The 26143-nt window shown below is 37.8% G+C and overlaps 3 protein-coding genes across 4 annotated transcripts in view; 2 read left to right on the top strand and 1 right to left on the bottom strand.

The window, feature by feature from the left end:
- Positions 1-6631: 6631 nt before the first annotated feature.
- On the top strand, positions 6632-11142 carry LOC121945105 (adenosine receptor A2b). Its single transcript, XM_042489133.2, has 2 exons — positions 6632-7640; positions 9540-11142. The coding sequence occupies exons 1-2, from the start codon at positions 6839-6841 to the stop codon at positions 9833-9835; spliced, it is 1098 nt and encodes a 365-aa protein (XP_042345067.1). The 5' UTR covers positions 6632-6838; the 3' UTR covers positions 9836-11142.
- A 5220-nt stretch (positions 11143-16362) lies between these two features.
- cyb5b (cytochrome b5 type B) lies at positions 16363-21294 on the bottom strand. 2 transcript variants are annotated; one of them, XM_042485966.2, is made up of 5 exons: positions 20845-21294; positions 19084-19212; positions 18425-18451; positions 18270-18298; positions 16363-17914 (listed from the first exon to the last, which is right to left on the bottom strand). In XM_042485966.2, exons 1-5 carry the CDS (start codon positions 21043-21045, stop codon positions 17824-17826), a joined length of 477 nt encoding a protein of 158 aa, XP_042341900.1. In that variant the 5' UTR covers positions 21046-21294; the 3' UTR covers positions 16363-17823. The 2 variants fall into 2 exon arrangements, with proteins under 2 accessions (XP_042341900.1, XP_042341893.1); XM_042485959.2 differs by having other exon boundaries at positions 16363-17917.
- Positions 21295-23681: 2387 nt separating this feature from the next.
- dhx38 (DEAH (Asp-Glu-Ala-His) box polypeptide 38) overlaps positions 23682-26143 on the top strand; it is a 65467-nt gene continuing 63005 nt past the window's right edge. Inside the window, exons 1-2 of the mRNA XM_088077688.1 lie at positions 23682-23961; positions 25739-26067. Of these exons, the coding sequence (XP_087933814.1) occupies positions 25742-26067 (326 nt within the window). The 5' untranslated portion in view covers positions 23682-23961; positions 25739-25741. The remainder of the gene's footprint in view (positions 23962-25738; positions 26068-26143) is intronic.

Consider the following 26143-nt stretch of genomic DNA (forward strand, 5'->3'; position numbering starts at 1 on the left):
TGTTTTATTTCAGTGACTAAATAACACTGTGCATCGGCAGATTTCACAAATACTAAAATCTAAAAAACAGGTGGGAGTAGGTCATGTGCAAGTCACAAGCAATCCTCCCATTAAGTGAAATCCTAAGTTTAATGTGGTAAGACTCAAGAAAGTCAAGTCAAGTCCCTGCTATAAGTCAAGCAAGTCACAAGTCAAGAAGTACTGGAGATCTGGCAAGCAGCAAGCTGAAAACTGAGCAAAAAAAAAAGAAAACACATTTGTACCGTGGTGATGCCACTGATTTTTAAGCTGCAGACCTTGCAAACCAATATTCTCTTTGCACTATCGTCATTGACAACATAATCCTTGAATCCAAATATTATTATTTTTTGGCTTGCCCCCTCAGTGATAGCTGCCTCGTATGCTTGCCTCTGCTGGTCTGCCACATCCTATTGGGTTGCCAGATTTGCGTGCATTGGAGAAATCACACAATCTTGTTTCAAAAACAAAATATTAACTTCTCAGTGTCTAGAAATATTCAAATATTTAATTTAAAAAAGAAATCTAAGTCCTTTAAAGTCATCCATATCAAGTCTAAATCAAGTCTCAAATTATCCAAGTCAAAGTAATTTTTTTTTAGCATCAGGATCTAATGTGTTGTTTTATCTTGTTTAAGCCAATAAATAGAGCAATGGGGCAATCTGGCACAATAATTTCCTTCGGGATTAATAAAGGACTATCTCTTCTTATATTATCTTATTGCAAAAGGAAGTTCAGATAAGCTGCAGGCATAAACTTTAGATTTTGATCATAAGATATGTATGATTAAAGAGTTGAAATGATTCACGTGTTTTGCAGTGTCTTTGCTACCCACAACTAGACACTGGCCGTGAGACTCCAGAGAACTTACAGCATGACGCACTTGAAATACCTTGAAATCTGGAAATGACAGATTGCATTCATTTCAGGTCAGTGGGGAGCTTTGAAGTAAAGCCGCTGTGCTGCTGACCAGCAAGGCTACCGCAAAAGGATTGTGTGGTTGTGTGCAAGTTTCGACTACGGGCAAAGCATCAAAAGGTCAGATCAATGTGTCCAGCTTTTCTTGCAGTTGAACAGCTTACAGTTTTGCCTTGTAGAAAATTTCAAGAATTAAAACACACAAACACATAGAGCAAAGAAATTACAGTGTTATATTTGTGGAACATTTACGAAGAGACCCTGTGACTCACATTCACAGACTTCTATTTATTCATCCATTTAGTTTGTAATGCTATAATGCTCGATGCACAGCAGGATTTGCCCCCTGTGCCAGGTCACTTTTTTAATGTCAGACAACACTTTTTCAAGGATACATTAGAGAATAAGACCCCTGTTGCATAAGGTCGACTACAGAGAGGTACATTAGTTAAATTCAATAGAGATTCTCTGAAAAACACTAAAAGTAAAAAGATCTTCAATGATTTTCAATACCTGGGCCTTTTAAATGAGAGGTGAATAGCTGTTATGCAAGACTGAAATTCTAGCCTCGGTGTAGGTATTTTTGTATGAGGGAGAGAAGCAGAGGCACTATGACATACAAACATTGTGTAACAGGGTCAATATGTGCTGCTTAAATTACCCAGGCTTTTTTTTTAGGAATGTGGAGCACCAGATTGCTATCTTTCGCTCCACACATGTAGGAAAGCAGGATGTTTCTCTGCAACAGATAAGCTTGTTTTAATTGACTGAACTTAATCAATAAACTCCTCCTTGCTTCAGTCTCACCTCTGGCATACCTTCTTCCAAACACAAAGGGACCCTCACAGATGCTGTCCCCATTTTAATCAAAAGCTTAAAAGATTGTGTTGGAGTATTTGTTTTTAAATCAATGCATCTATACATAGAATGTGGGGATTACACAGCATGTGAATATTTTTTGTATGGAGTTACCCAGTGATGGCAGCATTGGCAGCCAGAATCAGGACAGTTTATTTGGCCCAATCCCGGAGGGTCATTCATCACCAGTCTTAGACGAGTCAGACAACTGGATGCAGCCCAACTTATTTCTTCCAGCATGCCAAGCTTGGGCCAAATATGGGCCAGGTGATTTTTGATACAGTGTTGGCAGCCCGAATTGGGCCAGTTTATTTGTCCCGATTTCTGGGGTATCATTCATCCCAAGTCTCAGTCAAGTGGAGGAACAAGCCAAGTTCAGAGCGATGCTGGGCCACGTAATGGTACCTGGGCAATCTAAATATGATTCATCTATATTTCTCCTGTATTTGACAAGCAATGCAAGATTATGTATATGCAGTCCAGTATTAGTACTTTCTCCATTCAGTTTCTTAACCATTCTTATCTCTGCACACAGCATGGGATGCTCTTTCTTTTTTGAGTCCATAGGGAGTACACACTGATGTGATACAAAGAGGATATTTCTTAGACACCACTTTAATAGCTTCCGACCTGCCAGGTTGGCTTTGTCTGTGCTGGCAGAGCGCCATTATCACACAGCCAGACTGTCAAGACCGACATCAAGTTTTCACACAATTGCACATCAAACCGCCCCGCTATACTATCTCTCCTAAACATCATGCATCGACCCTCACTGGTAGAATGTTGCTACCCACACAAACACTCACAAACACACAAACACACACACACACACACACACACACACACACACAAACACACATGTACAGACAGATAAAATCAATGGCTACCTTCCTCCACATCAGGAAGTGCTGCACAGTAGCTGACCAATGGAGGAGTGATCCCACTCACTGTATATTCAATTGCAAGCACATACAAATTTGTCCACTTTCCATCTAACTCATATTCACATGGGATCACCTACATTTTCACATCACCTTAGGGCAAGTAATGTTGGTGTGTGCACACCCACACATGTAGACTCGAAACGCACACATAAACACTTGGTCACTTAAAAACATAACATGATTTGAGCCACAGAGAAGTGCTGTAAAAAGCAGCTGGACTTATGAATGAACTGAAAGGAGAAGAAAATGGCTCAAAGTGCACTTCCTTTTTCACAATTTGCATTACTCTTAAAAAAACAAACATTGGCTTTAAATTGGCTGACAAATCACTTTAATGGTTACAAAGGAATTGTGTAGCATCATGAGGACAAGCAATGAATATTTTACGACTGATAGAGCAACCTTGGAACATTTTAGAAAAGAAATAAAAGGATCTGGTATTAGCCTCCTGAAAAAGTAGGCTACCTTTGCCTTTTGCACTTAAGTTATATATGTTGCTTCTTGTGCGATATTTGTGCCTGTCTGGTGCTTCCACATCCTTTCAAAATGAGACAGAATCAGGTGAAGAGCGTGCAATTGACTATGCAGTTAACATGAAGGATTGTAACTGCATGGGGGAGGGGGAGTGAGAATATTAACCCAAGAGCCCGATTCCACCCCCTTCTCCAGGCCTCGTGTTAGACATCGCCAAGAGAAATCCGCTCATTAGGACAGAGAGAAACACATATATCAAACACAGATAGCTGTCAGTTCTCCTCTGGGGGATCCGGCCGCGGTAGCAGAGCAGATAAGCTGTGTGTCCTAGGGCCATATGTATATACAGTAAACGCATAGATTATTTACAGTCAGCCTGCATGTGTGTTTGCTGCATACTTTTTTTTTATAAGAAAAGTCCTCCCATGCTGTTACATACTGTAATGTAAGACTCTACAGGAAGAGGTGATCCTGAAGTTAAAAATATTGTTTCATTACCTGAATTCTACAATTTAATATTTTTTTTTATGGATGTATATGTTTTCTGCATAATGTACAACAATGTTGGTTCATTCTAGTGATGTACAGATTAAGTGATGTCCAATTAATTCGACAAAGGCTTTCTTCAAGGTCATAGGATGAACTTACTATAATATTGATGTTAAAACCGTAGACTGTATAAAGATTATGGACATAGCCATCATGATGTCACCCATTGGTTTGTTGACCCCATGGATGTATGAAGAGAACTGGATACAGCACTGCAGGTGCATGCTTGGTGACATATAACGCCAAAAAAACTTTGATTTCCCAGGTATAAAATAACCAGTATCTACTGCATCATGAGGCCCATAGAGCAAGCGCGATAGAAACTTCCAGCCAAGCAGCTAACTTTTGTTTTAGCCTTCTGCCAACTTGAATGGGGATAAAATAGTTTAATTGCACGGCTTTTTCTAGAGTTTTGAAATATTATTGGACCGAACGGATCAAATCCTGATTATAAAAAGAATAATTTCAAGGGAGTTGTGAGGCTCAAAAAAATGTAACCACTGATTTATAGATGTCTCTTACACAATGTCAGTCTATGGGAAAAAGTATTTTGGGGCCCAATGGTATCATGTGATGCACCTGTAAGTTGTAATTCCATTGTTTGACCACTATGAAAATTGGCACCCGTTTTACAGCCTCGAGTTTGACAATTTTTCCATGGCCATCTTGGATCTTTGGGCCAGTGGCCATTTCACTAGCAAGGACCACACCTCAGTCGGAATTAATTTTAACAATTTATTGACGTGAATGTAGATTTGGTATAAACATTGATGTTGGATTATTGGAATGGATGGTTGAGTGCGGTGTGGGGAAGCTTCGGTGGGAATCCGCCGTGGCTCCCGGACACGACAAATCCCTTAGGACCCTACGGACAGAAGGAGGAAAAGGAAAGAGCTTGAGGGGGGTACAGAATAACGAGAATGAAGGGGGGAGATCGGGTTAAGAGGATATTTAAGCCGGAAGAGGCGCGGTTGAGGTGCGGTAGAGGTGTGGTCCTGCTCCTGAAACTCTGCTATATAGCTTCACTAAAAGGAACTGCGTTTTTTGGCACTTTGATTTTGGCTTTACTTTTTAGTCCTGCAGGTTGCTGCTTGGTTAACATCTTCTTTTTTATATAAATTGGAGACACTGAGACTTGCAAGATTTTATGATTGTCTGCTCAAAGAATAATAAATCATATGTGCTATTACTGTCCCTGGGGATGCTGGAAAGTGACTGTGCCTGGGAAGTGTGTGTGCTGTTTAATGGGCTGACTGTCACACAGCAGAATACCTCTGAAACAGATGGTTACCTGAGTGGGAAAGGTCAGTGACAATCTTTTCTGCCCTTTTCATTGCCCTTATGTCATGTGTTTTTTTTTTTTTTTGTTTTTTTGGGGGGGAAGAGAGAAGTTGGCAGCTAGCACTCAGTGCAGACAAAAACACTTAAGCTTGTCATTTGAACAGGAGCTGGAGGAACGCCTGACACTGATGGTGTGTGATCGTAGGAATTGGACCATGATTGGGTGTAAGGTGTCAGGCCTCCCAGGCTGTGATAGAGCGTACATTTTCTGTGGGACCTTAATGGTGATGAATTGTTGACCGACTCGTTATTGTTGGTAATGAAACCTGCCGAAGTGGGCTGCACTGCAGACTTGGAGCTTGATTGAATGGGTAGTTGCGTAACAGAACCATTAAAAAAAATAGCAATTCCGATTGTAAAACGTCAAATGAGCTCTGTTTTACAAGGTATTTTGAAAAACAATGTTTCTGTCATATGAATTATTCAAGAGATATTGAATACTTGCAGTATAGTTCTTAGTAGGATTTACTGTTGAGGCCACGCTTTACTCTCACATCTCACGTTTGTTAATTCCAATTAATGAGACAACTCCACTGGATTTGATGAACACCCTGCAGGGATGAAACTGTCTTGCCAATTGCAATTAAAACAGCCAAAGAGAGCATACAGATCAGTTTGTACGTATTATCACTGAAGTGTGGATTAGCCCAGCATCCATACATAATGTGATGATGGATAAAACATCACTATATAGATTTGAGAGATTCTTGTTGCATCTAAACAGAAACAGATGAACACAATACGGCATCAATAATTATAATAAACTGCATAAACAACAAATTGCATAATGAGTACTTTGGGCACCTTAAGTAGATTTTAATGCTGTTATTTTTGTAATTTAACTTGAGTAACATTTTAAATGTGGGACTTTGACTTGTAACAGAGTATTTCTACAGTGTAGTATTACTACTTTTACTTAAAGGTTCAGTAGGTAATTTGTCCACAAAAAAACATTTTCTCATATTTGCTGAAACTGTCATTCTTTCCTGACAGCAGAACATGCAACAGATAATCTGTGAAAAAATCATGTTCCTCTAGCTTCTCTAAGTGCTCCTAACAGCCTTTCCAAGAATCCACAGTGCCTGGATGAAAATAACCAATCACAGCCAGGAGGAATGAGGGTGAAAGCAAGCTTTTCATCATTTTGGTCTTCTTTTTACTTGACTTTGCTGTGTATGCTGTTGTTGCACAAGCAGTGATTTACATTCCTTACAAACTCCTGGCCCTGGCTGTTTTTGTTGAGCCACAGTGGATTCTGTTATCATGTTATGCCAACAGGAGCACCAGGAGGAGCTAGAAGAACAAATATTTTTTTCAGACAGTGGTCTCATGTACTACTGTCAGGAGTTACCTACTGCAGCTTTAAATAAAGATCTGAGTACTCCTCATAGAAACAACACACAACCACTAAGAGACTTGTTATAATAATTATGCTAGAAGTTACAAAATTATGAGTATATAGTCAGTTAAGATTTTAAAGACACTATGTTGATAGTAGTTAAAGAAATCACAACAGTCAGTGGGTGTTTGGAGAGGTGGGCAGTCAGCAGCCAGCACTAATTGCACCAGGTGTGCCTCTGATTGTTGAGGTAAAAGCCTACAAGCAGCTGCAGCGCTGCTTTCTCATGCAGCCCCACATCCTTGCTTACACCTTTGCTTACTTTAACTGCCCTCCAAATCTTTTTTTTCCTGGGCCGCCTTATGTTTTGGTCGCACCTATGCAACTGTGAGGAAACATGTATTCAACTCTTAACTTGTCAAGGTATGACGACTCCAATCTGTCAGCTGTTGACCCTGAGAGACTGCAGGAGCTGACTCACCGCTCCGTCAAAGTAAGCATAATTATCGTTTTGGGCCTGATGATCACTTTGGGGAATATTGCAGTTCTCCTGGTTATTACTTCCTCCGTGGCTGGTTGGTCAAGAAACTCTCGGTACTTTCTGCTCTCTCTCACTGCTGCAGATTCTGCGTTTGGACTGCTGGTCATGCCCTTGAATCTGTGGGTGAGTCTGCTAAAGGACTACACTGCAGGGCCAGATGCTTTTTGTCATGTCGTGGCCTTTTGCAACGCCACCGTCTACTCCACCTGCATGTATACACTGGCCACGATAAGCCTGGAGAGGTACATCGCTGTGTTTTACCCGCTGCAATATTCATCTCTGATGACAAGAAAAAGGACACTGCTCCTGATTGCCTTCGCCTGGTGCTTTCCTCCCTTTCTTCTGTCGCCAATATCATTTCCAGATGGCATTATCGAGGTTCATTTTTCTGCCGCATCCCTGGTCTGCAATCCGTCCTACTCGACAAACGTTGGATACTCCCTAAGTTTGACCTGCTTTATATTTTTCCCTTGCTCCATCATCATGACATACGCAAACCTGAGAGTGTGGTGCGCTGCAAAGAGACAGAGACTGAAACTGCGTAAATACGCCAGTGCCAGTCGAAACAGACACAATGTGGCATCCAGAGTGCTCCTGCCTGTGATGGCAGCCTACTATACCTGTTGGACACCCTGCATGGCAGCTATGATCTACAATGGTAAGCAAGGAGATAACATGTGTAGGTGCAGTAGGGGAAAACGTAGAAATTCAAATTGATAGGGCCTGCATACAGTTTAGATGATTCCCTTATCATCCCTACATCATGAGACTTCTAATGAAAATATGCTTCCAATAGACAGTACCCCATTTATCATTGTGAATATTGGTGGGATAACAACTCCTTGGCATTCATAGGTGTAGATTTTGGGGTTGTATGCCGGGGACATGCACCCCTCAGTATTTAGAAAATGTCCATTTTTCCCCAATAATGAAAGTGTAGTATATATTTGCACACTAAATTGATTCGCAAAAGGCACAATGTTCACAGTGCATAAAAATTCACCAAAATGTGTGAAATGAAGTGTTTGGTACTTAAAATTTTCTGGTGGAGGAACCCCCCCCCCCCCGCCAATACTTTTTCTCATATGTGTACCCCCCAGTGTTGCCCTTGCATTTTGGTATTCGTTAAAATTTACCAGCATAGTTCATAGTGAGAACATGTTTGGCTCCAGTTTGCACACATTTTGACTCCTATTCACACATTTACTTAATTAAATTTAATCAACAAGAAAAAGAAGACAAATGTGTCCAGAATCATCTGAGGAAGTAATGTCTCAATGCTGACACACTAACAGTGATTCTTGATGCACTATCTCAGAAACTATTAACGCTTGCCAGTGCATTTACAAGGTGTGCCAAACTGAAGGCACATTCTCTGCTTAGAACTAGCAGTACTAGTAATTTTATAACGCACCTTTTGCAGAACTGTAAACACAACTTACTGCTGTTAGTTTGCAATTTTATAACACAAGTCTGAAACAGAACATTGGTCTCTACATTGCTACACTATTTTGCAAATAGCTTTTCCACATCGACACATGTGAAAACACTTTTTGGATAATGTGTTCACTTAAAAATCAGAGCTTGACTAAAGCAGCACAAAATAACTGTGCAATGGCTACCCAGGATAAAGGATATGACATGTCATTACAGTGAATGATTTGTTGAAGGCGGTGGGGGGGGTCACTTGTTTTTTAATCGAAGAGACAACCTGCCAATGTTAAGCTTTTTTGATAAACCAGAAGGGCCTATTTATTATGCTGAAGTCTCAAAAAAACTCAAAAATAGGTATTTGAATCTACTGCAAGATAAATTTGCTTTTTCTTTTATGTTCGTTTAATAGCTACTCCCCCTTTACAAATGTCTCCATTGATTTCAGCTGTAACTGTTTTGAGACAAGTAGCTGTCAAAGTTATTTATGTAATTCTGGGCATGAATATACTGATCCAAAGCCAGTTTTATGACGCAGGCCCCCTTTCTTTCTTTTTTTCTTTTTTTTAACTTTTTCTCATTTACCCCAGCCACGTGCGGTCTTGGAGTAATCAAGACTGAAAGTGGAGTCACAGATGAATATTTTTAGAAGTGAAGACCTTTTTCCAAAGAGGGCTGTAATTCATCTGATATGGATGAAAATCCCTGCAAAATGAGGCTGACAGTCTTAACTTAAACTTCAAAGTGTGTTGCTGTCCAAATGATAGTGAGCCTCGCTGTAAAGTGGTTGCTTCCACTCCACCAAATCTAGCAATTAATTTTGTGCTTTTATACCCATCTATAAATGTTAAATTGACGGCTTCATATCTTTGCTGTTAGGAGAAAGACATCTCAGAGGGCGATTTTTCATGTTTTATTATCACTAGATCTTTGACATGACCTATGGTTTTAAAAATTGATGTATTAATTTATTGACATGATCATAAACAAGCTGTGGCTAGACTAATTTGTGACGCTTTCATAAAAACAAAGGTCAACAAAAGGTCAACAACTTTTCTCATTTAGAAGCTGCTGTCGAGTTAGCTGTGAATATTCCACTTCAATCCCCATGTTTTCTGTCCCTTAGCTGTCTCAGGTTGCAGTGTACCAGAGTGGATTGAGTTTGTGGTGGTATGGCTGCCGACCTCCAATGGTTTCCTCAACTGTATCTTCTACTTCTGGATAAACCGGAGCTTCCGCCGGAAATTCCACCTCGTCCTCCAGAGGCTGGCTCTGGCCCTCTGCCCCAAACTGGTTGACACCCTCGGATGCTGCAGCACTTCGAAAACCCAATTTGTGTCAGGAATTCTGGATAATAACAACAGTGTCCATGAGCGCTCCTCCAGTGTATCCTCCACCTGCACCCTGTTGAGTTTGGCTTAAGACGTCTGCATCTGAGGAGCATCACTGGCATGGTAAGCGACATCCTCAGTGACCTCTGTGCTTTGGTTTGTCTGGCTGTGCTGCTCATCTAAAACTCAGTTACTGACATATCCCTACATAAGGTATCGAGGGAAAAATATGGGTTGCAATGCAAACATGTTGAAACGAAGACAGGCTTTAATGGCAAGTACTTGAAACAACCACTGTGCACTCTACATCATTGTAATTAGTTATTTTGATTATTGTATATTTTTCTTTTTTTTTTAATTATCAATTTGCTGTTTAAAAATAGTGTTCATTTGAGTGGAACACTGGCTGAGTTTGTAACTTATTTTGATTTTTTGTTTTACTCCTGCACAGTCTTGCAAAGATTTAATTTACTGTCAGAGAATGCCTCTTAGACCACCTTTTAGTTGTTTTATAGTATGCCGTTAACCTTGCCTGTGCCCCACAGATGCCTACAGCTCTATAATCTTTTAAATAGTGCCTGCTGTTGCAAACTTAGACTTGTTGCTTAGGTCAACTTATTTCACTTCAAACATTTGAGTCAATTCACAAGAAACTGATATTTAGACGTCTATTCATGTGAGACATTTGTGAACTAACATCACTATCTGATGAGGAGCACTTTGAAGGATTGAGGCCATCTACCTCATCCTCAATTTAAACTGTGTGTCGAAGACCTTGGCATATGACAGTTGGGAGAAGTTGACCTTTAAGTCACAGCATTTCAGTGTATGCAAGGAGAAAAGTAATTATACAGCTACACTGTAGAAAGGTCACCACATTTGTGCTAATAAGAGATAACTCTGGTAACTTCTGAGGCTGCGGTTGTTTATTTTCAGATATTAAGCCCATTATCTTCCTCCGTAGTATCCTGTACCATAGTATAAATTCAACTTGTCAATACCACCCGCCACCTCTGTTTAAATAGAATTAACTATCACAGTAAAGGCTGATGCAGATTTAAAGGTATTGAAGAGTTTAGTTTTCCAGTAATGTTCAAAAGAAATTCAGAAACATCTTATGCAACTTGTTTTTGGCCTTTTGGTTGCTGCTTGGTGTCACCCTCATTCATGTTTGTGCAAATATTGGCCCTTTCCACAAACCTGTAGAAATTATTAGAATGGGTTGAGCATCAGAGAGTCTGTCACTAAATTATGTGAGAACAAAAAACGACTTAATCATGACCTTTGTATGTAAATATCTTGTTTCTAAATTCCTTATTGTATGAAGAACAAACAAAAAACGTTTGATAATGTATTGATTTTTGGATAATCTATGAAATAAAGTATTGTGCCTTTGAATTGTGTCTTCACTTAGTCTACAAATGCATCATTAGTAAAAACCCACATTTTTGCATACAGAATTATGTTGACATTAAGAGTGAGAAGTGTTTACTGATCAGATTGTATCATAATTTTCTGCCATTCGCTCTGCTGCTCTCCATATTAAATAACAACACAGACCTGTTAAAGGAACAGTGAAGAGCAGTGAAACTTAATCATAGCGCCTTAGTTGTTCACAGTATGACAGCGTGTTACTGTTACTGCTCGAGCTGACCTGCCATGTCGGACAAACCATGATTTGTTTCCAGTGGACATCACTGCGTCACTTTGCTGTGGATAAATCTGGGTCCAGGTGTGTAGTTGGACAGCTAACCCTTCTGCAACACTTGTAGATGCTGCTGCTGATTTGTTTTTTTCTGCAGATGGAATTGGAAAGCAAAATTCCCGGCACTTCATGCTTGAAATGTTTCCTCAATGCGTAGTGATCAGAAAATTAATTTGGGGATTTGTAATTACCACAGATTTTGAAATTGATTAGTCTGTTTCATATCATTACCAGTGCTATTTTATCATAGGCCACAGCGTGTGTATGTTTGTGGGCTAAAAAGGATTTGAATTGAATGCCTACTTTACTGATGTCTTACATTGTAGGATTATATACATAAGTGAAAGAGCACATTAAAAACAGTTCACACTACTGGGATTAGATTACCAATGACCTATTAGTTATATTAGTAATTACTACCTACAATACCATGTTAGATAACAGGTTAAGCCAGTGGTATGGAGTCAAAGAACATTATTGAAATTAATCAGAAGATGAGAATACGATACTTAAGCATCTGAATAATGGATGGCTATAAATTTGACTGTGTCTGTTAAACAACAACAGAGTAACCAGTCTCTCTTTGTATAAACTTTTAAGGCTTCTAACTTGCTTTGAAGCTGCTACAAGTAATTTCACAAAAATAGTTTTGTAAAAAAGATGTTAGAAAGATGCAAACCATGACAAACACACTTCCTTAAAGCTGTAGTTGGTAACATATAAAAGTATTTTTAATGCCTCAGCGACAACCGTGGCTGCAGGTGTTATGTTGTTATTTATGTATTCAGGTGCTCCATCCCTCCCATTCTTATGTATGCGATATCTCAAAATACCCTGAGAGAATTCCCTCAAATTTGGCACAAACATTCACTTGGGCTCAAAAATAAGCTTTTAGATTTTGGTGGTCAAAAGTCAAGGTCAAGGTCCCACAAATGTCTAATAGAGATTATGATGAAGTGATGGCATTTTTTATCCAGAAGGTCAATTTACAATTTTACTGTGACTGTGACTGTGATCAATAAGTATGAAACCATTACATCATACTTCAGTAAGAAAAGGGAAGACTTAATACTAAATAAGTGACACTAATCTTGGTTTTGTTATGAAACTATCGCTAAATCTACACAGTAATAAATAAGAGATATGACAAAAAAATAATATTCCTCTGCCCCCTTGTAGTGCTTCTAATGGCATTTGCAATTATCAGCTGCACAGGACAGAAAAAAATCTGAATCAGAGCTGAGGAGGCAGCTTGCGGTGAACTTCAGTCAAACAAAGCAGCACTCAAATATGAATAAAGATTTTGTCACCACATCGCCTATTTCTCGCCTCAAATGTTTTCGGGAAACTAATTTTAATGTTTACTGCTTAGGGTTGCTCGAGCTGGCCAAGTGGAAAACAGATGAACAAAAACCAAGCACCACCCACCAACTGTAGCAAACTTTCCAATTTTACAGCTAAACGGTTAACTAAAATATGTTTCTGAAAACATTTAAGATGAGAAATGAGCAATGCAGTTACAAAATCATGATTCATATTCGATCAGCGCTGCCAAGTTTGATAGTTTGACCAAAGTTCACGAACAGTAATTGACATGTTTGACACTTGGAGTTAGAAACTCCTTGGCTCTGATTGGCTGTTTTCCTTCAGGTAGATTCTAGCAAATGCTGTTAGAAGCACTACAAGGGGGAGGAATGGGATTTTTTTTAATGAGACTGCCTGTCTCGTGTACTATTGTGTGGATGTAGTGACTAATTTCATGACAAGATATTTTCATAAAAGTTACCAGCTACAGCTTTACTATTGTAAAGTAATGCAATGACTATATGGTTTGCAAATTAGTAATAGAATATTGATATAAGGTGGGTGTAATCACATGGGCCATGGAGTCTAATTTGCCCAGGTATATATATTTAATATTAACTCATTTTGACGTGACATGGTGCAGAGCCCCAGGCAAGGAAATATGACTTGGCTACTAAGAAAATCTGACTTTATTTCTTGAGTTAACTTATTCCTGTCATGGGCCTGAGTCCTTCAGAAGAAAAGTAAAGTTGGGCATGTTGTTATTGAGAGGTGAGTGTTTTAGTGAACCTTTTAGGCAGTTGTCAAAGCTGAAAAAACCCTCTTGGGATTCCTTCTGCAGACAGAAAATTTGACACTGACATTGGTTATCTGTATGCGGGCGTATTTCTGCTACCATGGTATCACTGCATGCCTGGAAAACAAAGAAGGAATTTTAACATTGTTTCAAGTAAAAGAGCGATATTAAAAATGTATTCCATGAATGGGTGACCTTTTAGGCTAAGTCAAACCGCTTGTCAGGCATATTTATTCCTGCAGCATCCGTAAAGTGTTTTTCCAGCAGTTTGAGACTTTTGCCAAGCAGGTCTCCCAGGACAGTGGAGTGTTGTGCATTAGCAGCCTCAGCTCTCCTTGAGGACGACTGCTGATAGAAATGACAGGCAATCCAGTCATGGGGAATGATGTTCATCTGAAGGCTTCATCTACTCCCACAGATACAATATGCTGTCTCAAAACAGCTCATCACTCTGTCTGAGATCTAACAAATTTAATTAAAACATTGTTTATTTTGGCTCACCATACAAAAAAAGCGGGCAGTAGTGCAACAGTCCAGATGCCTCCTTTGTCAGTATATTGTCTTGACATTATTTCAAACTATTTCACTGCACGCAGTATGTATCAGTACGACAACTATCTCAGTAATAATATTGCAGGCTGTTTTTCATCATTGCATAATGTCTCATAATGTCTTTGCCACCATATGTGACACCATTGTGTTTATTGAGTTTGCTGCTGCTCCACGCTGATGATATAAACATGGCTGAATTCAGCAATGAATTTATTGGAGTGGGCACACAAGTCATATTAGCTATTTTTATGTATTATTTTCTCTGTTTCCGACAAAGGCCTAATGAAACGACTGACATATAATAACATCTTGTGGTTGTAGTGCCACCTTGTGGTTACACTGGGTACAACATGGCCAAATGAAAATAGACTTTTTAAATATGTATAACAATTTCTGACTGGTTTGGGTGGTGCTAAATGGAATTAATTGTTGTCATTTTATACTTTTGAGTGTGTTTTATTCTTATTATTTAAGGTGTGTCCTTGTTGTTTGTTGGTTGCTAATATTGTGGTGATTATGTACATTTAAGAAACCCAAGACACATGTATTTAAGGTATTGGAGTCTTTTTCAGATTAATTAAAAATGCCATATTCTTTCAAACAGTTCATCAATTTATGTAACATGAGGGTATCCGGTTCTTGATATATCTGGCCTGGTTATATTAGTATGAATCAATGGGTGTTGATTTGTAGTTCCAACAGTTTTCTGTTCATGGGCATTCTGCACTGTGAGAGCTCTTGTGGATGTTGCAGATGGGAAGGCTTTAATTTCAATCACGGCTTCCTGCTCCTCTCCACAGGAGAGGTAGCTGAGGGGATCAGGCATATGCAGGACTCAAGTGTTATTGACTTTGTGCTGGTATTGCACTATGAAATGAAAAAAAAAAAACAGTGTATTTGTGCATAACCAAAGTCAGCTACCTCAGTGCGGTTTTTACATTAGATCACAGTGGTCACCATTTTTAGCACGGAGTGTCGGGATTTTTCAATCATTTTTGCTCAATGGGATGAAAAGCAAACTTTCTTCTTTCTATTATATATTTGTTGCCTGCCACTATTATGTGTTACAGTATTAGAGCTGGGGGTTTAATGCCATTTTTAGAGAAGCCCATAGCCATTGGTCAAAGTATAAATGAACACTCATCTCAGCTGCTGTAGCCAAGAGCATGTTTGAAACTGAACTCCAGCTGTTAAATTTTTCATATCATTTCATGTGTTCCTTTCAAATTAGCACAGTGCTGTTGTGACATACTATTGAGTTTATGCTTGTTGAAAGGAATAGGAGAACTACATCATGGTTAATATTTAATACTCAATCATAATCATCTGAGACAATGTTTAAACAGGACCAGTCAGAGGTCACCACTCAGGACACAAGCCTGTGTCACACTACAAGTAGTAGCTGCGTTATCTAATGGCAAAGTGATTAGTGTGTGAGTGGACCTGTGTCCTCGACTGCTGCCATTATGGGTGTTAGTTGGATTAGAGCTCCAGATTGCTCAACACCTGCAATTGTTGCTCCATCTACTTGTGTTTTGGCCTATTCTTTGTTCACAGCATCACCCTGTAATTTCTGAACTTACGAGTAGATCAAGTGCAGAAGTTAGTTTAAGTCTGTTCTCTCTGGTGAACATACCTATCACTGTTTCTAGGTTAGATTGTCAGTTTCAAACCCTGCATCAGAAAGCATGCTAAATTCAGTTACCACAGACTAACATAGGTTCTGATCTTTCAATCTGAACAAAACATTTTTCACAGTTTCTACTGCAAAAAAACACAATAAAGCATAGGCAAGAATATGAATTCAGGGCTCTAATATTAGCTGACAAAATATTTGTGGAGGAAATACTGGAGGGTTAAATTTGTTTTTCCTAATATTTCTAAATTGTATCATTCAGGCACTCAAATGAACGTTTCTGGGCCTTCGCTGTGATGATTTCTGTTTTTTGGGTTGTATTTTCTCTCATTTTACTACTTCCCTTGGCCTCACAGGATGGCCGTTAACATCCAGTAAATAGTATTGGCCCTACACAAACAGGTTTTCTTTTTATAACTGTCTCTTTGTATGTGTTGTCGTAATTATTTGTCAACTGGCACACACAATGAGTGACTTTACATTTAGCTAAGCAAATATTGAAAACTGACCACACACACCACTTGTTACACAAACATCTTGTTGAATATAAAATGGTATAGTATATATTCATATATCTCTATATACCTCATTATTAACACTGTATCAGTGACAAGCCACTTAAACTTCGTTTGAAAGATTAATTTTATTCAAAGAGACTTCATGACAGGAAATGCCAGATGAAATGCAAAGAGATGGCAAATATTTACGTTTTAAAGTCAACCAAGATTTTGACATCTGCAAGTAGTCACATGTAAAAATAGCAGCAAGTTACACTCAGAATTTTTTCTCACTTTGGTGGATTGAAAGGTGGTAAATTGACTTCAGATTGTTATGATATTGTAGTTGGGAAATGCTTGTTTCAATAGTAATAGGACTTAAAATGTCTATTTTAGAAATGCTATGCAAAGTTTAAATGAATTATTAAACAGTGCATATATATATATATATATATATATATGACTACAGGCAAGACCCCCAGTTTAACAACAGCAGACAAACACACAACAGACTTTAGGGAAAACAATTCAAACTCTGCTGTGGCAGTTACCAGTTTCACTCACCCAAAACATACAATTTAGATGCATTACAATGATACAAAGCCATGAAAAAGCATCAGTTAAATAACAAATGGCATAGCGAGGAACAACAAAAATTAAAACTGGACAATCAATAACAAATTTTTCTCTTAGTTCAAAGGTATTCACTCATCATTCACTGTCAACTATTATATCTGAGTAATAAAATATTCTATTATTACATACTACATAGATTTATATTAATATATGGACCAGGCAGTTTAAACATAACGCAAATTCCTGATGACAGAACTGTAAAAAAAAAAAAAAAAGAAGAAGACACATTCTACCTTAAATAATCACTGATACAATATAACTCACCACTATTTCATCAAAAAAAAAAAAAAAATTGACTCTGCAATTACATAACTGGAAAGACTATGCATTTACAGCTAAATGATGAGTGCAATCTAGCAATGCTTAACTAGAACTGTGCAGTGAAGAGTGAATTAAATAACATAATTCTTGTTGATGGAAAGTTTGCAGTAACATTTTTATTCAAACTAATAAAATGCATCAGAAGTTATAATTCGGTGTAAAAAGTAGAATGGTCACAGTAAACTATCACCCAGATTCCATCACCACTCTGCATACTAACATTGCTTTCAGTGTTTCCATTTTGTCTGTGAAGTGATGGTGTATGTATGTCAGGGGTTACTGTGACCATTCTCTGAGCAGGCAAATGAGTAATGAATAAACAGAGACCAAAAGGCTCAAATGCATATGAGAGTTTAAGTTAAAGACAACATTAATGACAACACGCATAGTGATAAAGAAATACAAAGAAATGAAGGCAGACAATTTAATTAAGTCTCTGCCCCAACTGTCTCCTGGTGCACTCTGTGTAGACAGACAAGGACAAAAATACTTGATCAAACTGCTCCCCTCCTTTTCTTGTTGCAGAGGAGGCAGACACTCCTAATTGTGTGCGTTCAGGGTGAGGAGGATTTGGTCAAACATTTCAAGGCCTCCAGATGAAAAAAGTGAGATGAAAAGAGGACGCCAACCTTCAAGAGGACTTGTGTTCAAACATGTAGTAGCGATACATGACACCAACAGCAATTGCAACAATAGCAGGTATCAACCACGTGGTCCAGGAGCTGCTGAGAAAAAAAAATATCCTTGAGCCAGTGCAATTAAAGTAGACAAAACACATAAGAAAGGCAAAAACAAGACAAAAATATAAATTATGTATGGTCATGGCTCTTTTTGAAGTTGTGACTTCAGTGTTTTTATTGATGGGTTTAAAGATCATTTAAATCGATAATACAGAAAAATGTGAAAATTATATTGAACCATTTACAGAAAAAGGGCTGTTTTTATTTACAGGGATTCATGCACTCAGTGCAATCATTTGCACTTTCCTCCTGTTTTCCTTCTAACAAAAAGGCAAAAAAATTGTCTTTTTGTGCTAATGAAAAAAGTGAAACCAGTAAGTTTATCATGATGACTCACCTGGACTCTGAGTTTGTGAAATGTTCATCCTGTAGCAGAAGAGGACACATTTAACCAGATTTTGTATTATTTATCCCCAAACTAAACACTTTTTGTCATCTTAAATTCTGTTTCATTGACTTTTCTGTTGCAGTTTATACAAAAACAGGGCTTACCTTTTTTGTCTCATTTTTTCTGTCATCCTAAAAAGAAAATCAATAAATTAGTATTACTGTCTTCATATGATGGCTAAAACAAATTACACTCATAAACAAGACAATAATATTTTTTCAGTTTTTTTAGAAAGTCCACAGCTGATCAAAATTAAAACACAGATATTAATATGAAATACCACTTTAATGATAATTATAGCTATTGACAAAATGTAAATAGGAGGTACTTAGCCTAAAATATCAGCTCTAGAATTTGGCGTGCGCGCGCACACTCACACACACACACACACACACACACACACACACCATTCATCTTGTTCATAGCCATATTCCAATCACTGTCAAATTTGGATGTCACCATTTACTGTCAGCAAATTGAGATTTGAGAAAATGGGGCCTGATTAAAGCATCAAGAGGCTGCTAATCACAAAAAAAACATTAATTCATGTGATTGCTTCCTTTGAATTGAATATAATGATATAAATATCAATGTTCTCATTTAAATTTGTTGATGAAGTTCACACAGAGTGATTGAAAACAAACAAGCAAAAACAAACACAAAAACAAGTAATTTAGCAACATGACATTTGGGGGGCACTAAACTATTGGGGGCAAATACAAAATACGGAATCAGGTCTTTAGACTAAAAGGCCTGGTCTTACCATGTGAAGCTCCCCAACATAATACTGCTGGAGCATCTCCCTGGCGTCCGTGGAATGACCCACATCCTCAAAGCTCTCTGTGGCGTCTGCACCGGCCTGCTCCAGTAAAACCTCCTCACCTCCTGGATGCTAAAATCATGGAATGAGTTAAAGTGTTTAGCTTGTTAATTTCATTATTTGCCCCACAGTAGAATATAATGTAGTTAATTTCTGAGACTGATAAGGAATAACAACAAAATTAAAATCACAGGCAAACTTGTCAAAATGCACCTAGATGGTTTTTCAGTGAAAGACAGTTGACTAAGTACATTTAATTTAGTAGTCTAGTTTCAATTTCGAGATATTTAAAGGCACTCAAATATTTTAATTTATGGGACTTAATACTTTAACATCATAACAATTAAGAAGGAAATATTCTTTTTTGATATCTTTTTTCTCTAATAAAATTGACAGCTAAAGCTGCCAGTTACATTACAGATTGTGATATTACATACAAAAACAAGCTAAGCTTCGAAAACAGTGCATTTTTGTGAATCTACTCAACAGTATATATAGCGAGTAGTTAAAATTAGCTCCACTGCAAGCTCCAGCTCCAAAATGCAGCAAACATTTTTAAACAGCCCACAATATATCAATTACATTATGTATAATTGATCCTGTAAACTTATTTTTTAAGTTAACTAACTTACAGTGGTGTAATGTAACTAGATACACTTACTCAATTAGTGTATTTAAGTACAAATTCTGAGGCACTTGTACTTAAAAAAAATCCATTTAATGCTACTTTATAGTTCTACTCCACTAGATTTTGGAGGCAAATGTTGTACTTTTTACTACATAATACGTATTTTGTGACTTTAGTTACTTTGCAACTTTTATTACAAAATTGTTTTTAAAAAAAATCATTATAGGCCATTCTGCATATACAGGCGTAGGCTACTTTTCCTTTTAGTACTTTAAGTACATTTTTAAGCTCATATTTTTCTAATTCTGCTTTATAATGCATGACTTTTACTTGTAAATGTGTATTTTTACAACATTGTACTGCTACTTTTTCTCAAGTCGAGGACTTTAATACTTCTTCCACTACTCCTTACTTGAGAATTTAACTCTGTGGCATTGCTATACAATACTAGCTGCGGAACTGGTTTTTCTGTTGCCACCTATTACAGTGATGCTTACTGTGTTTGCCAACTTGATGTGTCAAGTGTCAGACTCATAAAAACAGTTTAATCAGGATGCATTTTTCACAAATAGCTGAAATTACTACAAGTGGTCACAATAATTGCCAGCCTGACAACAATGTTGCTGTTAAGAATAATATTTTGCATTTATATCGACCGACTTTTAAGCAACAATGACGTTATGAAAATGGTGGGCAACAACTTTGGCTAATGTAACATGTTAGCTCATGTTAGCTAAACATTAACGTGACGTATAAATAACGTTGACAGTCATTGTTTGCTCAAGAAAAACGTTAGCCTAAAACCGCCTCACTTCACCTTATTAAACCCCGAGGATACCCAAAAATGGAAACTTTATACTTTAAACACAATATATCATCGCTGTTGGTTAAAAGCGTAAACGGAGACAGTTAGCAAACGTGACATATCAATACATAATGAAAGCTACCAGTTATTTAATAATTCCAGGAAGTAATCTGAGCCCAAAGACGGACCCAAAGGCTCGCAGCAAAAACTTCATATGAGACCGCAATAGTGTTAAAGTGATTGTTACCAGCTGACTGAAACTATTTCTTACCTCTTCAAGGAAACCTGTGATGTCATACACTTTATCGTGGATGATGAGCCATGTGTCACTGCTCATATTATGTACTCTTATCTCCTCTAATGTGTAATATTTTACACCACTTTCTACTGTTTCACCATTTTCCTCAGCATTGGCGTTATCAGCGGGTCCGCTGCATGTGTTAATGAGGTTGTCGTTGATTTCCTCCCCCATTCTCACGTTAATGCAAATACCCTAACGTTATCGACAGAGCAGCAAGCTAACGTTAGCTTCTGTGATCCAGGTCTGGAGGTAGCGCCAGCTAGCAACGTCTCAGGTCAGTTTGCACCCGACTTGAATCTGAGGTTAGTCGTGTTCATTAAAAGCTCCTTATGACAACGCGGAAACGAGGTGAAACACACAACGGTGATACCACACTAATGCTAAACAATGCTGGGTTACGAAATAGAAAAAAAAAAACACCCTAACCCGGCACATCAGCAGACATGTGAAACAGACCAATGACATCCGTGTTACTTTAGCATAAAGCGCAAACACGACAACTGACCAATGAGATGGCGACTTTCGGGGCGCTGACCAATCACAAGCGACCACTTGATGATCATGAGACGAGGAAATGTGCAGAGGTTGTCAGCTGTGCGCTGTGTTTGCGCATACGAGTTATGTATTATGTATTCAGTGGGATAACGTGTCATATTGTGTGAATAGATAAAATAAAGATAAGAGCAGTGGTGGACAAAGTGCACAACTCTATTACCTGAGTCAAAGTATAGATACTCCTGGTCAAATATTACTCCAGTACAAGAAAAAGTTGCTAAGTCAAAATATTACTTGAGTTAAAGTACAGGAGTGTTTGCTTTTAAAATACTGAAGTTTTCAAAGTACTTTTTTTTTTCTAATCTCAACACACTGTTATATATTGTCACAATACATTTAAAGAACTGAATGACTCCTAAACTACCCAGTGCACTGACTTGCTTAACCTGTAGAATGAAAAACTAGCTGAAAACCTGTAGAAATGCACATATGGCTCACAAACTGACAAAAGGACGACAATTTTCATTTCATTTCTTTTCTTATTTTCTAAATACATTAACTGCAGTGTTTGGTTTTTTTTGTTGTTGTTGTCTTTCTGTTTTAACTAACTGCTAGCTCAAAGCAATTTTATTCTCATCCTTAGACCAGTGTCCTGGCAAACAGTGGAATTACTGAAGATATAGCTTCTTCAAATTCAACAAAAACATAATAAATTAATAAGTAAATAAACAAACAAACAACCTACCTTAACATCCCTGTTACACACCTTATAACTGTTCAACAGCAACTTGGCTAGATCAAGAAATCTTACAAAAAAAATTACATATTCACACCTAAAAATAACTGTTAAATGTTTAATTTCAGGGTAACATCAGCCCAATTTTTAAGTCCAAATTGAATAGCTGTTGCCAGTGGAAAAAAATTGCTGTGGATTATTAACTTTTGCAGAATTGTAATCAGTAAAAAAACAAAACAGGTCTGGTCTGGAGATGAAGGCTTAAATTTTACTTTCAGTACTTTCCGAGATTTCAATTGGACTGGTATATTTTAATATTAATATATGGCTAAAATTCTGTACTCAAGTGATTTTACATTTTTGCAAATGGGAATAACATTTGGTAATGTGCCTCTTTCTGTGCTGATAAGGGGCTTGTAAAGAACATGCATACTACTGATAAACAGATATGTACTCTGCCAGTGGTGCACGGTGTACTTCACATATTAAGTCTGGATATTCTTCTCTGCAAACACATTCAAGTATATATTTGGCAAAGCCTTTCAGTAGATTTGTCTCAGGAGACAGTTTCAAGAAAATGTAATTTTGTCAATAAGCACATATAATGTAGGTCTGACTAACCCACGAGATAAAAATCTCTACTCATGCATCAGCAGCAAAAATATGTTGTTTGTATGAGGTTCAAACTCTGTCGCCAACTCCACCCCACAGAGTGCTTCGAAAGCTATGTACATTTGCCATTCTTAAGACTGAATGGAATTTTCCTGATATAACTCAATGCAACAATCACAATATATAACATATACATATATATCACACACACACACACACACACACACACACACACACACACACATATTTATATATATCTATATCTATCTATCTATCTATCTATCTATCTATCTATCTATCTATATATACATAAAATGTTGTCATTCATTACCTGTCATCTATTTTATTTATTCTGTGTGATTACACAGGAATCCCATGTATCAACCATTCAGAACCTGGTTTGACGTAAGTCTTCTTGTGCTGCATTCAGATGCCTCTCATAAACTATTTAACCCTTTGAAACTTTAACAAATTGGTTTCTTTTCTTTTTTTCAAAAACATGGGGAAAAAGGCAATGACCAACTTGACACGAAATGTCCCACAAATTACAAGAATTAGTAAAAGGTGACAAGGAAAATGACCTGAAAATTAGTTTTTTTTTAAACGGGGCACAGTTATCAGGAAATTTATCAAAAACTTGGAAAAATGTTCAGAAAACTATATTTATAATCATTATGATCGCATATTTAAAGTAATGTTACATAAGAAATTACACATTTATATTTTCTAAATTTTCTACATTTTTTGTGGGTATATTACTTGTTTTTTTCATTTGTTTTAACCTTGTCTTTAAGAAAAAGTAAATCAGGTAGTCTTTTAACTTCTACTAATTTCTTGCTATGTTGCCTTCTCCCTATGTTTTTGCAATTAATCAAACCAATTTGCTCAGGCTTCAAAGAGTTAATGTTGTCCTCATATTTGTCCCTCTGTTAACGCACTACGTTTCAGTAAAGTTTCGCCGCTTGGAATTGTGGGGTTGCAATGGCCGCTCCCTTGTCTGTAAACATACGCGTTGTGTTTACGACAGCCGCGGCTTAAATATTTTCCAGTGAAAGCATCAGGCCCCTCATTTCCTCCGTTATTTACCTGTCCATTACTTGACCTCAAATCTTTAATTTGATGTGAGAGTTTCTACATTTTACGCTAAAATAAGCGCGCAGCAGCTTACCGCAGTTTGCCGCCCGGCCTGGTCGGGACACAACCTGGTAGCTCGCAGGCTAGCTGCAGCTAGCTGCTCTGTTGAGGTAGGCAATAGTTTAATTGCATGTCATCTGTCTGTGTCTAAAAAAGGGGGAATATAACAGTTTAGGTACAAATGTGTGGATGAGTCGCAGTTAACGTAGTCAGTATTTACAACACGTGTCCTCCTGAAACGCCCCAATATCACCTAACGTGGCTGTGTTTGTTATTTTCAAGACTAAACTGTAAAACAGCGTTAAAGTTGATCTAAAACAAAAGACAGCAACGCTGCTAGGATTTTATCTCCACGCGTGACTCTGGAGTAACATACTAATTGTTGATGTTACAAATGGGGCCACTCTTGGCATCGTATATGAATTACTGATTACTTAAAGTTACTTGAGTCTTATTTCTGAGTAAGTAGGAAAACCAGACGCTGCATCTTTAGGCTGGAAATGAAAAGAGTTAGATAAATAATTGTTTTGTTATTAAGACTAAATTAAGAGGTTGCGATTGTAGAGCCCACATGTGCCCAGGGTTGGCTCAGGGTGTCCAAACTTTTTTTTCAAAGAGCCGAGTTAGATGTTAAAATACCTGGGGCCCAGCCGCCTCCCGCATCATGTGGGTTATTTAAAGAGAAAGAAAGAAATGAGACAGATACAAATGAGACAAACACGACTTTTTCATTTGTCGTTGAAAAATAATTTGCTGTCGACTTGACACTTCTTTGCTGTTGAATACATACACGACATAGTTGTGATTCAGTATATCAGGATATATTACAATACTGTAAGCAAGGTGATATGCTGTTCAGTCATTTAAATCTGATATTAAGTCAACTCCACCATGTGCATAAAATTTCATAACTTTTTTTTTAATACAATTAGAACAGCAGGATCAGTTTTTGCTGTTAGGTTGCAATGACACAGTCAAATGACTGAAGACAGATTACAGAAGCAGTCAAGGGTGTAAACTATATTGAATTAAAAAAGCAATCGCTATCACAAAACAAAAAACTGTGATACTCCAGTGTATCATTTTCTTCTTACACTCTACTTTGCTGTGACCATGTCTGCTGCCTATCAACAAATGTCTGCTGTTAGGTTGCTTTTAGTTTGCTTGTTTGTTGTCTGTTGATGAAAAACACATTTGTTCTGCCTGCATAGTTCCTACTTGGTAAATGTCTAGAAACTGTGTGATAGTCCTGCCATTGTAAATTGGCTTAACCAATTAACCAGTATTGTCTAGGGCACATATGGTGTATTTTGAACAACAAGCCAAAGGTTTTTTAAAAGTGATCTGAAAGCTACAATTGGCCCCTGGGCTGGACTTTGGACATGCTTGTTTTTAAGTGACACAAATCTTGTTTAAGTGTAGTGATGAATTAATAGAAAATTGACAACAAATTTGATAGATAGAGTACTTTATTAAGAAAGAATAGCAAACTTTTCTTGTTCCAGCTACTCCGCTGTAAGGATTCAGTGCTGTTCTCTGTTTTTCTTTCATTGTCAGTTAGAGCTGAAACAATTATTTTAGAAGTCATTAAGTTGATTGACATGAAATTCAGCCATTCTGATAATCAGCAATTTTTATTTGTAAGCAAAAATGCTAAAATTTCACTGGTTCCAACTTCTCACATGTGAATGTTTGTTGATGTTTGTAGTGTACAACAGTAACTGTGCACCTTAGAGGTCACCCTGAACTCATGGATCTTGTTGGAAATAATTGCTATTTTCTGACATCCTATAAATCATATGATTTTTTGTAAACTAACACCTGTCATGAGAAACACTTTACAAACTTTACACATTTTCACTCCTTGCACATATTATTTCCCCACAGACAATGGATGACGATGTGTCCATGCACAGGCTGGAAGGGTCTGATCCATCCGCTCAAGTTGGTGGACTGATTGTAAAGAAGAAGAGTGCTGCTGCAGAGCCACACGTTTTTCGGGCACCCACTCCGCGCACCTCCTTGCTGGGCCTGGATCTGCTGGCAGCCCAGAAGAGGAAGGAGCGAGAGAGTAAGGAGCAGTCAGATGCTGGTGCCGATGAGAGAAACAGAAAGAAGTCAAAGGTTTCCTCTTACAAAGACTGGGAGGAAAACAAAAGCGACTCTGGGTCTGATGAAGAAGACGATGATAAGAACAGCGATGCTAAGAAGGAGAGGTAAGTGTTGGTGCTTCACGCAGATCAGCATTTTATTGAAAATCATCACTTCCGCATGTCTCGTGGAGTTTATTGA

Source organism: Plectropomus leopardus, chromosome 1 (assembly GCF_026936395.1).
Source record: "Plectropomus leopardus strain MGB_pleo_1.0 chromosome 1, ASM2693639v1, whole genome shotgun sequence".
NCBI lineage: Eukaryota > Metazoa > Chordata > Actinopteri > Perciformes > Serranidae > Plectropomus > Plectropomus leopardus.

Excerpts from the sequence above, each read along its gene's own strand:
- LOC121945105 (XM_042489133.2), top strand. The coding sequence starts at position 6,839 with ATGTATTCAACTCTTAACTTGTCAAGGTATGACGACTCCAATCTGTCA. Across the intron at positions 7,641-9,539 it reads GGCAGCTATGATCTACAATG|CTGTCTCAGGTTGCAGTGTA; the intron begins GTAAGCAAGGAG and ends TCTGTCCCTTAG.
- cyb5b (XM_042485959.2), bottom strand. The coding sequence starts at position 21,045 with ATGGGGGAGGAAATCAACGACAACCTCATTAACACATGCAGCGGACCC. Across the intron at positions 18,452-19,083 it reads ATGTTGGGGAGCTTCACATG|GATGACAGAAAAAATGAGAC; the intron begins GTAAGACCAGGC and ends TTTTCTTTTTAG. Across the intron at positions 18,299-18,424 it reads GAAAAAATGAGACAAAAAAG|GATGAACATTTCACAAACTC; the intron begins GTAAGCCCTGTT and ends CTTCTGCTACAG.